This window comes from Manis pentadactyla, chromosome 15 (assembly GCF_030020395.1).
Source record: "Manis pentadactyla isolate mManPen7 chromosome 15, mManPen7.hap1, whole genome shotgun sequence".
NCBI classification, from domain to species: domain Eukaryota; kingdom Metazoa; phylum Chordata; class Mammalia; order Pholidota; family Manidae; genus Manis; species Manis pentadactyla.
In genome coordinates this window covers 61,479,918-61,497,385 of record NC_080033.1, presented here as the reverse complement: position 1 = coordinate 61,497,385, position 17,468 = coordinate 61,479,918, and the positions used below count along the sequence as shown (strand labels likewise).

General features: G+C 39.8%; 1 protein-coding gene across 8 annotated transcripts in view; it reads right to left on the bottom strand.

Moving 5' to 3' along the window:
• Positions 1 to 1,128: 1,128 nt before the first annotated feature.
• The window catches only part of ZFP1 (ZFP1 zinc finger protein), a 33,422-nt gene continuing 17,082 nt past the window's right edge, over positions 1,129 to 17,468 (bottom strand). For 4 of the 8 annotated variants that reach the window (XM_036909280.2, XM_036909283.2, XM_036909284.2 and 1 more), the window contains exons 3-4: positions 7,047 to 7,173; positions 1,129 to 5,372 (exon numbers count right to left, since the gene is read on the bottom strand). In XM_036909280.2, the coding sequence (XP_036765175.2) occupies positions 4,291 to 5,372; positions 7,047 to 7,173 (1,209 nt within the window). In that variant the 3' untranslated portion in view covers positions 1,129 to 4,290. Of the gene's footprint in view, positions 5,373 to 7,046; positions 7,199 to 17,468 lie in introns of all 8 variants that reach the window. The other 4 variants (XM_057493559.1, XM_036909282.2, XR_005029613.2 and 1 more) reach the window with 3 other exon arrangements.

Genomic DNA, 17,468 nt, shown 5'->3' with positions numbered 1-17,468 from the left:
CCTCTCCCCGGGGGGCAGGAGGAGAGAGAAGTCCTGAGGATAAGGTGACCGACGATGAGCTAAGTAAGAGCTGGAAAACAGAGCAGAGGGTCGCAGCCGTGTTCCAATGACTCCTCCTCAGCAGGATGAGCTATGGGAATTCTTTTAAAAAATACCAGAGTGCAGACCCAGTGGAGTCTGAAGACTGTGGAGACCTAGTACCACTAGTCCACTGTACTTTGGCCAGTAGGGTTCGATGGGACAATCATATAAGCAGTTGAGCCAAAAAAAACTAGTGCCAAGCATGGCCTGGGGTGGCAGAGGCTCCAGCCTTCCCAGACCCAGCTGCCCTGTGGGGACAGGGCCCTGTGTTGGTCACACAGACGGAGGAGGACGAACTGTGGCCAAGGGTGGCAACTGTGACAGGGCAACAGCCAGGGTGGCTGGGACTAAACCTCCAGCTTACCCCACAAAGGCCCTCCTCTCCCAGTGCCCCAGGACCCATGTCTTTGCAAGCCTTGTGCCTACTGCCTAGGATGCTATTGCTGCCAGGCAGCTGCTTCTGGGAGGAATCTCCCTGTGCACCAGGTGAAACCTCAGCCTGGATGGGGGGAGGGTTCTTGACTATGAACGAGAAAGGATTCTCCAGCAGATCGTAAGACTGTAGGTAAAGAAGGAATTCATTAGAGCGAGAGTAGTAACGAATGGCAGCGGCCTTGCAGGCAGCTGATGACAGGGAAGTGCAGAGACAGGGAGAGGAAGCTCGCTGAACTTGTCAGTATAGGGCAGTCTCCCTGGCCGGCTCCTGAAGCCAGGGTCAGCTGGTGTCCAGCGTCCGCTTGGATCTGCACTGTGTGGGGGCTAGACCCCACCACCCCAGGAGTCAGCCACAGAGCACGGGATGGAGGGACGTCATATTCTGAAAACATCCCGAAGAAGGGAGATTTTCAGGCAGGTTCGTGCAGCTAGAGGTTCGTCAGGATCATGTAGGCAACGAGAATTCGCAGGCCCAAATCTGAGCTCTCAGCAGTCTCTCTCCCTACTTATCAGAAATAAAGTGCTGACGAAGTGGAGACTTGAAAATAAAATGAAATAGCAAAGAAAAAGACGCTTACCGCTGGAAAAGCAGAGAGACAAAACGCACTTAAGTTGAGCAGTGAGACAGCTTTATTTAAAGTTACACATTTAAAGAAAGGAAAGTGTGGGTCCTCAGTGAGGAGGTGCGCTGAAAGATTGGGGGGGAGTCCCTCTTTTAAGCATTTTTCAAGAATGTGACAAAGGGCCAGGGGTGTGGACTTGTTAAGTGGTCTCAAGTTGCTTATCTCTGGTGAAAGACACCACATCTGCTCTCCTCTATTATTAGTCCTCCAGCTAGTTCTGCAAAATAAACGTAACACAAGAAATTTATTGACCCAGTTCCTCCCCAGGATAGCAGCTTCCCTCTGGGAAAATACCAGTTAAGAGGCCTGAGACCTCCTGCCCTGCTCCCAAGGTGGGCTGAGTTACTGTCTGTTTGCTAAAGAATATGTTATGAAGCTTACTTCCTAACTTCCTGACTTTTAAAATACAATTTCAGCCTTAACATAGACTCTCTCCTGTTCTTACACTGTTTGTATCTCAGCCTGTTTGAAAAATTAATCATGATGCTTGTCTCAGGTCCCTGCCCTACATCACTACCATCTCATCCCCATTCAACTAGTCCTTAGACTTACCAACAGTAGAGTGACACCAAACAGATTATCCAAGTCAGCTATATACCAAGATGGTCCCCAACTTCAGATTTATACATAAAACAATGTGAAAAGGTTAAAATATGTAAACATTTTAGTTACAAAAATGGTTATCTATGGAAATGTGAAGAAAATCTCCAAAATTAAAATATCAGTGGAATAAAGACAGTCACGGGACCAGGGCAGTGGGCGGGCATGGGCTCTGGAGTGAGAGGCCCACACCTGGGAACACCCCGACCAGCTGGGTTTTGTCCTGCACCCTGCACCTCTGGGCTGTGGCCTCGCCCAGGCTGTAAGGACCTGTCTTTAGGAGTTCCATCTACAAACGCTTTGGTTTATGAGGACCACAAAGCACTTTTTTTTTAGTTCTGACCTGGATTTTTAAAGTGTTGGGAGTAAGGAGCTCATGAAAAGACAGTCACTCCCATGGTCACCTCTGCAGCTGCTCAGGTAGGCAGGTGTTTTCTCAGAGCATCTGTGATTTGCTCATTTATAGTAGTATCGCTGGCATTCCCTGAAAGTTTTCCACAGGTTTTTCTGCCTTTACTATCATCTGTTTTTGGATTCGTTTCCATTGTAGGATCAATGAATGTCAAATACGTGTTTTCGTTCAGAGTCCAAGTTCAAGTCGAGCCCACGAGGCAGCTGTGATAGCTAGAGCCAGAGGCCAGCCGCTGTGCAGCTTGAGCCTGCTTTATGCTATGCTAATGTTAATTAACTAACAGGGCCCACTTTAATGGGTTACAGTTTTAGTATAAATGAGTGTTCATTTAGGGACTAAAGAACGCATGAAAAACTTTCCAATGGAATTAATGATTGTATTTTTGAAGTAGGAAAATTCTATTCTCTAGGCCCATAAAATTATATGCAAATATACACACATAAGATTCTTAGATCTTTATTTTACAAAACTTGGTGTACAAACACATACTCTTTTTCCTTGCTTTCCTTATCTGACCTGGAGGCATTTGCTCCCACTACACATTTTTCATAGAAAACCATCCAGCCATGATATATTTTTATACCAGTTTACTCAATCACTCCCTTACTGATAGTCACATTATTTCCTCTTTTTGTCCTTATCAAAATATACAATATACACTGATAAACATATAATCTTAAGTACTGGTACTTTTCTTCTTAAGGATTGATATTAAAGAGTATAATATATTCTTAATGTTAAAAGACAGAGTCACAATGATTTCCAAGGAGGCTGTCACAATTTACATTTCTAACAGCTATGTATGAAATTAACCTTTTCTTCTGCTTCCTTGCCGCTAGTAGATGACAATTTAGAAAAACAAAGACTTACTGGACTATGGAAGATCTGGTAAATTTGTTCAGAAAGTCACTCACATTCATATATAGCCACAGCACATCAATGATCTTCAAAAGTAACATAAAAAAAGCCAGTTACAGTTGCCATTTACAATTCTAACGCATGACTTACACTAAGTCAGTTTCCAAAGGGAAATGCTTTGGTTGACAGTGAACCTCAAGGAAGTAGAATGTGCCTCCTTTAGACCGAATACTGCAGAAATTTATTTATAAAGTGGACTAAACATATCCAAATTTTAAAAAGCAAAAAAAGACATTTATTGACAGTTTCTTAGAATAAATTATTTTTTCCTCTAAGGTCTCTGAAATGTAACATTTGTGGACTATCTACACATCCTACTTTTTTGCAAGACACTTTATAAAAATGTTAAGAGAAACAGGGAAACACACGAAAATACAAGGAAGTTTCTGGGTTAAACAATATTTTGGCGAATGACATGCACTTGTATGTAAACACCCCACTGGAAAACAGTGAGCGCACGACGGACGGGGGGTTCTCCTTGAGCCCACGCTCGTCTGGCGGCGCACACGAGGGGCGGAACCCCACCTGCCTCCTTCCGCTCCTTCCACCTCCTCCAGTTACCTCGCTCGCACAGTCATGTAAATAACGCTTCTAGGAAATCTAGCAAACCCAGAAGCAGATTGAAAGGCCAACACTGCCTTCTATTTACTGATGAGGCAGCCCAATAACAATGGTCAGACCGACTTAACAATACCAGCAAGTGGTAGGAGAACAAGCTGCAAGCTGCCGACAACCCACTGCACGTTTCATCTGCAAGGCATACTGGGTCGTAAGGGTACTGAGAACACGGGGTGTTTAGTATGGAAAATCTTGTGTCCTAATAATCAGAGGACAAGAATCTCAAACTCCCAGTGACTATGTTAAATTTACATGTGCTGATCTAAAATGCACAATTTGTATTTTGTGCCACGATCTCACACATACCCACTGAATTCTTAGGGTATGTCTGTAGATCCTTTATGCTGCTGCCCAAAATATTTCATTCGAGATTTTAAAAAGTTCATTGTGATGCAGCTTAGTTTGTCTCTTTACAATTGGTATACTCTGATGTGAATCCTTCAGTCCCGTACCCTAACTTTGAATACACTACTCTTCTTAGGAGGCCCTATTTGTACACATTTTTGAGTGGATAGCTTGTGTGTCCTCCGGTACCTTCACTGCTTCTCAGCCGCCAGAAGGGGTCTGGTGGAAGGGTTTCCACCGCACAGCCTGGCTGCGGTCTCAGGGTTTAGCCCCCGCATGAACTCTCTGGTGGACACTGAGTCGGGACTTCCTGCTGAAGGCCTTCCCACATTCGGAACACTCATATGGTTTTTCTCCTGTATGGATTCGCAAATGTAATCGAAGAGTTGACCTCTGGCTGAATGTTTTGCCACATTCAGTACATTCATAGGGTTTCTCTCCCGTATGAGTTCTCATGTGTATAATGAGTTGTGAGTTTTGGATAAAGGATTTTCCACATTCGCTGCACTCATAGCGTTTCTCCCCTGTGTGAATTTTCTGGTGTATAATGAGGTTTGACTTCTTGAAGAAGGTTTTTGCACACTCACTGCACTCGTAGGGCCGTTCTCCTGTGTGAATTCTCTGGTGTGTAGTGAGCTCAAACTTCTGGGCAAACGTCTTGCCACATTCACCGCACTCATAGGGCTTCTTCTCCATATGCGCCCTCTGGTGGACAATGAGGTTCGACTGGTGGGTGAAGGCTTTTCCACATTCAAGACATTCAAAGGGCTTCTCGCCAGTATGAATTCTCTGATGTTTAATGAGGTTGGCCTTATGGGAGAAGGTTTTCTTACACACGTTACACTCATAAGGTTTCTCTCCAGTATGGATTCTCTTGTGACTAATGAGCAGTGACTTAAAGGAGAAAGCCTTGTCACAGTAATTACAAATAAATGGTTGTACCAAATTTCTAATTTTCTGACGTTTAAAAATGGCTTCTTTATGGCTAAAGGCTTTTCCACTTTTGGTGTATTCAGAGTATTCTACCCCAGGGTGGGTTTTCTCTTGCTTCAGATAGAGGAGTGCTTTTCCAAATCCATTACACTCATCAGCTCTCTTTCTCATATAGCTTCTACTACTATTAAATAGGTCTGAATTAGATTTCAAAGTTTTTTCATATAAGTCATATTTATAGGGTACTTGTCTTAAGGAAATAAAGTCTGTGCTCAGATTAAATGTTTTTCCAAAGAGATTACCTCTTTCCTCAATTGGGGTTTGGTTCTTAAAAATTATAAATGGTCTCGCCTGCTCGTCTGGGTGGCTGTGGCCCCTCTCCACCTGCTCATCAGCCTTCCACACCTCTAGGAGAGAGCACATAAACACTGGGTCAGCCTCTCACTGTGGGGTTCATCACTGTCAAGTCTCCTCAGTGCCCCACTGTAGGGCGGCCTCTTTAGTTTGGGACCCAGTCTGACAATCTTAAGTCCCCAGTGCAAATTTTTCCTACCTCTTAAACTCTGAGAGACAAAGCGTGGGGCAAAGGCAGCAGAAACCGACAGTGGACACAAGTAGCATTGCCAGCTTACAAAATGACCTCGGAGTGTGTGATGTGAAAAAAAACAGAGCTGCAAACAGCACAAATGATGTGGGGAGGCTGGTCATGCCAGGGATGAATGGCAAACACAGTGTCCTCAAGGACAAAGGGCAGTTAGCATAGACCAAGAGAATAAGCAGATGAAGATGTTAAGGGAAAAAACCTAGGCCGATCTGAGTTGAGCAACCAGTACTTCGGCTCTGAGTTACCATGGCTAGACTGGCACCTCGCCTCCATGCACCTAGTGCCTTCCTTTTTCTCCTCTGCTCATCTATACGAGTAGCCTCCTACAGGCAGCACTTCTCACAGGCTTGCAGAGATAATCCCAGTGCCAAACTCCAAATCTCTGAAGTGAGATGTTTACAAACAAATGGCAAGATCCAGAAACGCTTATGTTCTGTGGAAAACATAAACCCAAGGATTCAAGATCCTTCTTACAGAATCACTCACCACTACTGCTAGTTCCACTACCTTTTGCTCCTGAACTTGCTGGAGAGAGAACGTGTTTTTACCATCACATCTGATATTTCTCCTTTTAATATGTTTAATCTCTTCCCCAAACCAGTCTTGTTCCTGCTTTCATGCAAAGGGACCTTAGGGACCAAGTTTACCCAGCCCCAGCTACAGCTTTTAACAACCCTTATACCCTCATCTACATATTACTGCTTATTCCTGACTCTTGTGATCCTGCCACCATTTGTGACCAGGACAATGCTGTCACTCTTGCACTGAAATGGCTGCAGTTTCCTTGAGGCCACTACACCAATTCCCATAACCTAAATTATAAGTCACCATTCTGGCAAACCGAGAATACTAATGAAAGAGCAACTAACTGCAAAACAAAGGTTTAAGACATAAGACATGTTAGACAAGTATCAAGGCTCAAGTGTGAGAGGCAAATACCTATAAAAGTTAAACAAGAAAGAAAAAGCAGGAACAAGGTGCTATTTGGAGGTATGAGTCAGAGATCTGAGCTATACAGATGAGCTAGCTGTTCTCAGACATCTCTAAAGGTTTAAGGATTTGAAAAACAGGTTCCTAAAATATACTTCAAAAGTACCAACCCATTCATAATCCCTGGGATATTATTTCCATTGGCTTCTGATTCTCCCTCTCATCTCCCACAACTTCCTTGGAAAGTTCTGCACTGGTGGTTCTAACTTTGCTATCTTCAACTCTTCTCATTGCTCCAACTTGAAAATCACTTCTGGTTTGAAAATATTAGAGAACTTGCTAATGGAACATAGCTCCTAACTGCTTAGACTTCACAAATCCCCCCCAAAATAAAGAAGGCAGAATGTCAGAGTCTCTCTCAGCTTTAACACCTGAAACTCAAAGCCTAAATCATTTAGTAATTCAGAAGCTCATCATTTTTGGTAACTCAGAAAGAATATAAATGCTACTAAGCAAAAAGTGAGCTATACCTGGAAGCTGTCCTTACCCACAGAGAGTAAGTTGCTATAATTCTCCAACATCACATCCATGTATAGAATCCTCTGAGAGGGGTCCAGCTGCTCCCATTCCTCCTGCGTGAAGTCCACGGTCACATCCGTGAATGAAACCGATTCCTGAAATGGCATATTGCTATTCATTCTGAAATGATCAACATTTGGTGATATAGAAAGGATTTATGAAAACTTATCCTTACCATGTTGTAAGAGTTATTCATCATGAAAATTTACATACATACAAAATGTACACCTGTACATCTTCACTATGTTTTGTTATGCCTCCAAAGAGTATTTTTATAAATAAAGCATTTATTCAGGATTCCCTATATCTCCAACAATGTCATATTTGACAGCTATCTAAGATTAATAAACCACTATTTCTCTCCTGAAGATGGGTACAGGGAAATAAACACATCATCATGATAAGCATATTTAATGTCACTAGTACAGTTATGACTGACACTTATATGGGGTATTATTTCTTGTGGCAGCAAACTACACACTACTAAAGAGTTAAAGCTTTCAATATTTAAAGGCAGAAGATGAATTTTCAATTATAAAACAAAAAAATATCAGGTATAACTAAAGGTCTCTCCACCATATCTAAGCCATAAAAATGGTAGAAAAATAAAAAATAAGTGGGATGACACCAAACTAAAAAGTTTCTGTATAGCCAAGGAAATCATTAACAAAATGAAAAGGCCATCTACTAAATAGAAGAAAATATCTGCAAATCATGTATCTGCTAAGGTCTTAATACTCAAAATATATAAATAACTCATACAACTCAAAAGTGAAAAAACAGTAACTAAAAATGGGCAAAGGATCTGAATAGACATTTTTCCAAAGGACATACAAATGGCCAACAGGTACTTGAAATCACTAATGAAAAGGTGCTGTACATCACTAATAATTAGGGAAATGCAAATCAAAACTACCAACAGCTATCACCTCAATATCACACTTGTCAGAATGGCTAGCATCAAAAACTAGAAATAACAAGTGTTGGTAGGAAATTAAAGTGATGCAGCCACTAAAGGAAAATAGTATGAGGGCTCTTCAAAAAAACAGAATTACCATGTGATCCAGCAATTCCACTTTTGGGTATTTATCCCAAGAAAACAGAAACACTCGAAAAGATACATGTTTCCCCATGTTCACTGCAGCAAAATTTACAATAGCCAAGATGTGGAAACAAACCAAGGTCCACAGACAGACAAAGAAAAGGTGGCATACACACACACACACACACACACACACACACACACACACACATTATGGAATATAATTCAGCTAGCTAGATGTGGAAACAAACCAAGGTCCACAGACAGACAAAGAAAAGGTGGCATACACACACACACACACACACACACACACACACACACACACACACACACACACACACACACACACACACTATGGAATATAATTCAGCTACAAAAAGGAGACCCTGACATTTTGAACAACATGGATGGACATTTAGGGCACGATGCTAAGTGAAATAAATCAGAGAGAGACAAATACCTTATGATCTCACTTTTATGTGGAACATAAAAACAAAATCAAGCTTATAGATAAGAGAATAGATTGGTGGTTGCCACAGGACGGGGGTAGATGATATATGAAATAGGTGAAAGAGATCTGAAGGTATAAACTTCCAGTTACAAAACAGGTTAAGTTATGGGGATGCAATGTATTCCATGGTGACTCAATTAACAATATTGCATTGCATAGTTGACAGTTGCTAAGAGAATAGCTCTTAAAATTTCTCAATGCAAGAAGTTATAACTATGTATGGCATTAGATGTTAACTAAACTTACGATGATCATTTCCCAATATATACAAATCTCAAATCATTGTTGTATACCTGAAACTAATATGCCAATAAAATATTAATAGAAATTTAATTTTATTAATAAAATTAAATAATTTTATAATTATTATTCAAAAAACAAAAATTAAAAGATAATTCTATATTTTAAAAATGCTCACAGCATCATTTTACACAAGCACCCAAAGCTGGAAAAACAGCAGACTAATTTCTTGTGATGTACCCAATCCACTGAGTACTATATAGCAATGAAAATGAACTAATTCTAGCTACACAGAATTTCGCAAGGTAGAAATGCTGGCTAATTTCTATTTCTTGGCCTGAATGGTGGATACATGGGATTTTATATATATGAATATACACGTACACATATATTATACCACATGTGTATCTTAAACACTCTTCTATATATATGATGCTTTTCACTATAACAAACAATCCCCATGAAGCAAAAGAAATGTGGAAGCATATAAATATGGAACGAGTCACAAAAAGAACTTGAAAACCAAGCATATAAATAAAAAAAAAAAGGAAAAAGCCTTAAGGACAGAAAAAAACCTGAAGACCATTTGGTAACTTTAAAAACCACCTATGTTGGGATTAAACATGGCAATGTGAGAGGTTAAACAGAAACCTCCTCCCAAAACAACATATAATATGAAAATATAACAAATACATAAAATCCTGAAAGAGCAACAGGAAAGAAGGCTGTGGCAGACTGCCTACACCTGGGGAAACCAGCAGACCTCAAGGAAAAGGGTAAAGTACCAAAGCCGTGATCCAGAGGGACCCAAGCCCTTTCCCCACCTCAGCTCACCAGAGAGAGGAAGAGAAACGGAGTAGGGAGGGGGTGAAGGCCTAGGACTGGAAGCATGAACCTACATTGCATAGTGCTCACAGCTAAGACAGGCGGACTACTTGGAGAGACAGATTCCAGCCACTTGTGGAAAAGAGGGATCCACATCCAGCTGCTCTGAGACAAAAGAAAGGTGGGCAGTCTGAGAGACTTCCTAATAGCAAGAGGGCTGCTAAAGGGGCAAGGATTGCACAGAGCTTGCTGCTCAGGAGAAAGGACAGGTGGACAAAATTGCCTGGGCACACTCTGCCCAGGATGTTGGGGACTTTCAGGAGCTTCAGGCTCTCCATCCCCTTGGCTGGCTACACAGCTCTGAGGCGCCCCACTGTGATATGCAGCCTGCTGCGCCTTCCTCCCGGCTGGCACCAGATTGCAAACCGGCTGTCCCCACCATTGCACCAGGCCAGCCAGAGGGTGGTCCTGCCTGCAGCAGCTACAAGTGCAAAGCACAGAGGCTTCTCCCTGCATGCTCAGCCCACTGGCCCTGGCAGTGGAGACAGGCAGTGTAGCTGGGAAGCAGGAAAGACCTCTTTTCTCCCAACAGGCACCAATGCTGTACACCTGCAACCCCCACCATTGCTCCAGGGGCTGAGCACCTCCAGAGAGTAGAGCTTCAGGGCACTAGAGGGCGTCACTGACAAATATGAAACTTCAAAGGAACCTGGTTCAAACCAAAATCCCACAAACACCAGAAAGAGGACCAAGTGAAACTGAACTCATCAATCTTCCTGAAAAAGATTTCAAAATAAAAATCATAAACATGCTCATGGAGCCACAGAAAAATATTAAGAACTCAGGGAGGAATTCAGGAATGACATACAAACATTGAAGAATACAGTATCTGAAATGAAACATACAATGGAAGGATTTAAAAGCAGATTAGATGAAGTAGAGGAGACAGTAAATGAAATAGAAATTAGAGAACAGGAGTACAAACAAGCTGAGGCACCCAGGGGAAAAAAAGGATCTCTAGGAATGAAAGAATATTAAGAGAACTATGTGACCAATCCAAACGGAACAATATTTGCATTACAGGGGTACCAGAAAAAGAGAGAGAAAAAGGGATAGAATGTGTCTTTGAGGAGGTGATTGTTGAAAATTTCACCAATCTCCAGAGAGCATAGTGAGGGAGATAATCTCTCAGGCCATGGAGGTGCACAGATCTCGAAAAACAAGGGACCCAAAAAACACAACACCAAGACATATACTAATTAAAACGGCAAAGATCAAGGATAAAGACAGAGTATTAAAAGCAATCAGCAAAGAGAAAAAAATCACATACAAAGGAAAACCCATGAGGCTATCATCAGACTTCTCAAGAGAAACCTTACTGGCCAGAAGGGAGTGGCATGATGTATTTAATGCAATGAAGCAGAAGGGCCTTGAACCAAGAGTACTTTATCTGGCAAGATTATAATTTACATTTGAAGGAGGGATTAAACAATTTCCAGATAAGCAAAAGCTGAGAGAATTTACCTCCTACAAACTATCTCTACAGTGAACGTTTGAGGGACTGCTATAGATGGAAGTGTTCCTAAGGCTAAACAGCTGTCACCAGAGGAAATAAAACCACAGTAAAGCAAGCAAAAAAATTAATTGCTAAGCAGATGCAAAATCAAATCAACTACCCCCAAAGTCAGTCAAGGGATAGGCAAAGAGCACAGAATATGATACCTAATATATAAAGTATGGAGGAAGAAGAAAAACGAGGGAGAAAAAAAAGAACCTTTAGATTGTGTTTGTAATAGCATACTAAGTAAGTTAAGTTAGACTGTTAGATAGTAAGGAAATTACCCTTGAACCTTTGGTATCCATGAATCTAAAGCCTGCAATGGCAATAAGATAATCACCCTAAATGTAAAGATTTCACCCAAAAAGATTGAAATTGGTCTGAATGCACCAATCAAAAGACATAGAGTTACAGAATGGGAAAAAAAACCAAGACCCATCTATATGCTGCCTACAAGAGATTCACTTCAAACCCAAGGACATACACAGACTAAAAGTGAAGAGATGGAAAAAGACATTTCATGCAACTAATAGGGAAAAAAAATCAGGAGTTCCAGTACTCCAGGAGTTCTTGTATCAGACAAAATAGACTTTAAAACAAAGAAAGTAACAAGAGACAAAGAAGGACATTAAATAAGGATAAAGGGGTCAGTCAAACAAGAGGATATAACCATTATAAACATCTATGCACCCAACAGGAACACCTACATATGTGAAACAAATACTAACAGAATTAAAAGGGGAAACAGAATGCAATGCATTCATTTTAGGAGACTTCAACACACCACTCGCTTCAAAGGATGGAACAAGCAGAGAGAAAATAAGTAAGGACACAGAGGCCCTGAACAACACGTTAGAACACATGGACCTAACAGACATCCACAGAACACTGCACCCAAAAGGAGCAGAATACACATTCTTCTCAAGTGCACATGAAACATTTTCAAGAATAGATCATATACTAGGCCACAAAAAGAGCCTCAGTACATTCAAAAAGATTGAAATTGTACCAACCAGCTTCTCAGATCACAAAGGTATGAAACTAGAAATAAATTACATCAAGAAAACAAAAGAGCCCACAAACACATAGAGGCTTAACAACATGCTCTTAAATAATCAATGGATCAATGACCAAATAAAAACAAAGATCAAGCAATATATGGAGACAAATGACAACAATAACTCAATACCGCAAAATCTATGGGACACAGCGAAGGCCGTGCTAAAAGAGAAGTTATTGCAATTAGGCTTACCTCAGGGAAGAACAACAATCCCATATGAATAGTCTAAACTCACAATTAATGAAACTAGAAAAAGCAGAACAAATGAAGCTCAAAGTCAGTAGAAGGAGGGACATAATAAAAAGATAAGAGAAGTATAAGCCAGGTGGAGAAAGACAAGTACCAAATGATTTCCCTCATTTGTGGAGTGTAACAATGTAGCAAAACTGAAGGAACAGAACGGCAACAGACTTCAAGAAGGGACTACTGGTTACCAAAGAGTAGGGGTGGGGGAGGGTGGGTGGGGAGGGAGGGAGAAGGGGACTGAGGGGTATTATGACTGGCACACATGGTGTGGGGGGGATCATGCGGAAGACAGGGTAGTACAGAGAAGGCAAATAGTGACTGTGGCATCTTACTATACTGTTGGGCAGTGACTGCAATGGGGTATGGGGGGGACACAGTAACATGGGTGAATGTAGTAACCCCATTGTTTTTTCATGTGAAATCTTCGTAAGAGTGTATATCAATAATAACTTTAAAAAAAAGATAAGAGAATAAATAAATACAATTGAGAAGAATAAAACAATAGAAAGAATCAATGAAAGGAGGAGCTGGTTCTTGGAGAAAATAAACAAAATAGATAAATCCCTAGCCAGACTTATCAAGAAAAAAAGAGAGTCTACACACATAAACAGAATCAGAAATGAGAAAGGAAAAATCATTACAGACACCATAGAAATACAAAGAATTATTAGAGAATACAATGAAAAATTATGTGGTAACAAACTGGATAACTTAGAAGAAATAGACAACTTTCTAGAAAAATTCAACCTTCCAAGGCTGACCCAGAAAGAAACAAAATCTGAATAGACCAATTACCAGCAACAAAATTGAACTGGTAGTCAGTCATAAAATTACCTAAGAACAAAACTCCTGGACCAATGGCTTCAACTGCTGAATTTTATCAAACATTTAGTGAAGACCTAACACCTGTCCTCCTTAAGGTTTCTCAAAAAGTAGAAGAGGAGGGTATACTTTCAAACTCATTCTAGGAGGCCAGCATTACTCTAATACCAAAACCAGACAAAGATACCACAAAAAAAGAAAACTACAGACCAATATCCCTGATGAACATAGATGCAAAAATACTCAACAAAATATTAGCAGACCGAATTCAAAAATATATCAAGAGGATCATACACCATGATCAAGTGGGATTCATCTCAGGAATGCAAGGATGGTACAACATTAGAAAATCCATCAACATCACCACCACATCAACAAAAAGAAGGACAAAAAACACATGATCATTTCCATAGATGCTGAAAAAGCATTCGACAAAATTCAACATCCATTCATGATAAAAACTCTCAACAAAATGAGTACAGAGGGCAAGTACCTCAACATAATAAAGGTCATACATGACCCAACATTATACTTAACAGCGAGAACCTGAAAGCTTTTTCCCTAAGATCGGGAACAAGACAAGGATGCCCACTCTCCCCGCTTTTATTCAACATAGTTCTGGAGGTCCTAGCCACGGCAATCAGACAACACAAAGAAATAAAAGGCATCCAGATTGACAAGGAAGAAGTCAAACTGTCCCTGTTTGCAGATGACATGATGTTGTACATAACAAACCCTAAAGAATACACTCCAAAACTACTAGATATAATATCTGAATTCAGCTGGATAGAAAAAAGTTGCAGGATACAAAATTAATACACAGAAATCTGTTGCATTCCTATACACTAATGATGAACTAGCAGAAAGAGAAATCAGGAAAACTATTCCATTCACAATTGCATCAAAAAGAATAAAATACCTAGGAATAAACCTAACCAAGGAAGTGAAAGACCTATACCCTGAAAACTACAAGACACTCTTAAGAAAAATTAAAGAGGACACTAATAAATGGAAATTCACCCCATGCTCTTGGGTAGGAAGAATTAGTATTGCCAAAATGGCCATCCTGCCTAAAGAAATCTACAGATTCAATGCAATCCCTATCAAAATACCAACAGCATTCTTCCAAGAACTAGAGCAAATAGTTCTAAAATTCATATGGAACCACAAAAGATCCTGAATAGCCAAAGCAATCCTGAGAAGGAAGAATAAAGCAGGGGGGATTACCCTCCCTGACTTCAAGCTCTACTACAAAGCCACAGTAATTAAGACAGTTTGGTACTGGCACAAGAACAGACCCATAGACCGATGGAACAGACTAGAAAGCCCAGATATAAACCCAAGCATATATGGTCGATTAATATACGATAAAGGAGGGAGCCATGGATATACAATGGGGAAATGACAGCCTCTTCAAAAACTGGTGTTGTCAAAATTGGACAGCTACATGTAAGAGAATAACACTGTATTACTGTCTAACTCCTCACACAAAAGTAAACTTGAAATGGATCAAAGACCTGAATGTAAGTCATGAAACCATAAAACACCTAGAAGAAAACATAGGCAAAAATCTCTCAAATATAAAGATGAGCAACTTTTTCCTGAACACAACTCCTTGGGCAAGGGAAAGAAAAGCAAAAATGAACAAATGGGGGACTACATCAAACTAAAAAGCTTCTGTATAACAAAGGACATCATCAATAGAACAAAAAGGTATCCTATAGTATGGGAGAATATATTTGTAAATGACATATCTAAGAAGGTTTTAACATCCAAAATATATAAAGAACTCACATGCCTCAATCCCCAAAAAGCAAATAACCCTATTAAAAAATGGGTGGAGGATATGAACAGACATTTCTCCAAAGAAGAAATTCAAATGGCCAACAGGCACATGAAAAGAATCCCCACATCACTAACCATCAGGGAAATGCAAATTAAAACCACAATGAGATATCACCTCATATCAGTTAAGATGGCCAACATCGAAAAGACTAGGAACAACGAATGCTGGTGAGGATGCAGAGAAAGGGGAACCCTCCTACACTGCTGGCAGGAATGTAAATTAGTTCAACCATTGAGGAAAGCAATATGGAGGTTCCTCAAAAAACTTAAAATAGAAATACCATTTGACCTGGAAATTCCACTCCTAGGAATTTACCCAAAGAAAACAAGTTCTCCGACTCAAAAAGACATATGCACCCCTATGTTTATCACAGCACTATTTACAATAGCCAAGAAATGGAAACAACCTAAGTATCCATCAGTAGATGAATGGATAAAGAAGATGTGGTACACATACACAATGGAATACTATTTAGCCATAAAAAGAAAATAAATCCTACCATTTGCAACAACATGGATGGAACTAGAGAGTATTATGCTCAGTGAAATAAGCCAGGCAGAGAAAACAAGTATCAAATGATTTCACTCATCTGTGGAGTATAACAACAAAGAAAAAACTGAAGGAACAAAACAGCAGCAGACTCACAGAACCCAAGAATGGACTAACAGTTACCAAAGGGAAAGGGATTGGGAAGGATAGGTGGGAAGGGAGGGGTAATGGGAAAGAAGGGGCATCACGATTAGCACATATAATGTAGGAGAGGGGACACAGGGAAGGCAGTATAACACAGAGAAGACAAGTAGTGATTCTATAGCATCTTACTATGCTGATGGACAGTGACTGTAATGGGTATGTGGTGGGGACTTGATAATAGGGGGAGCCTAGTAACCGTAACGTTGCTCATGTAGTTGTACATTAATGACAGCAAAATAAAAAAATGTATGTAAAACTTCTCCCTGTTATTAAAGATGATCTATTTCCCTATTATTTTTTATTTAAAAAAAAAACACATGGAGGTTAAACAATATACTACTAAAGAACGGGTCAACAAAGAATAAAAGAGGAAAAACAGAACGTATGTTGAAACAAATGAGAATAGAAACAATAACCTAAAATCTATGAGACAGTAAAAGCACCTCTAAGATGGAAGTTTGTAGTGATACAGACCTACCTCAAGAAACAAAAATCTCAAACCATCTAAACTTACACCTACAGGAACTATAAGAAGAATAATAAAGCCCAAAGTTAGAATCAAGGAAATAAAGATTAGAGAAGTAAATGAAATAGACTAAAAACAATAGAAAAGATCAATGAAATTAAGAAGTGGTCTTTGAAAAGATAAAATTGATAATCCTTTGGTTAGACTCACCAAAAAACAGAGGGCCCAAATAAAATCAGAAATAAAAAAGAACTTAAAATTGACACACAGAAATACAAAGGATTATGAGAGAATTCTATGAAAAATTATATGCTAACAAACTGGATAACCAAGAAGTGGAGAAGTTCCTAGAAATATACAATCTTCCAAGGCTGAACCAACCATGAAGAAATAGAAAATCTGAAAAGACCAATTACTAGTAATGAAATTCAATCAGTTATCAAAAAAATTCCCAGCAAACAAAAAGGCCAGGATCTGATGGCTTCACAGGTACATTCTACCAAACACTTAAAGAGTTAATACTTATCCCTCTCAAACTATCCCAAAAAATTGAAGAAAGAACACTTCCAAATTCATTCTATAAGGCCAGCATTACTCATACCAAAACCAAAGACACTACATAAAAGGAAAATTACATACCAATATCCTTGATAAACAAGGATGCAAAAAGCTTCAACAGAGTATTAGCAAACTAAACAATACAGTAAAAGGATTATATACCATAATCAAGTGTGATTTATTCCAAGGTTGCAAGAATGGTTCCATATCAGGAAATCAATAAATGTGACAGGTCACATTTAATAAAATGAAGACTAAAAATCATTATGATCATCTCAACAGATGCAGGAAAAGCATCTGATAAAACTCAACACCCATTCACGATTTTAAAAAGCCCTCAACAAAGTGGTTATAGAGGGAACATACCTCGACATAATAAGGCCATATATGACAAACCAACAGGTAACACCACACTCAACATGCAAAGTGGAAAGCTTTTGCTCTAAGATCAGAAACAAGACAAGGATAATCACTCTTGGTACTTTTATTCAACATAGTACTGGAAGTCCTAGCCTCAGCAATC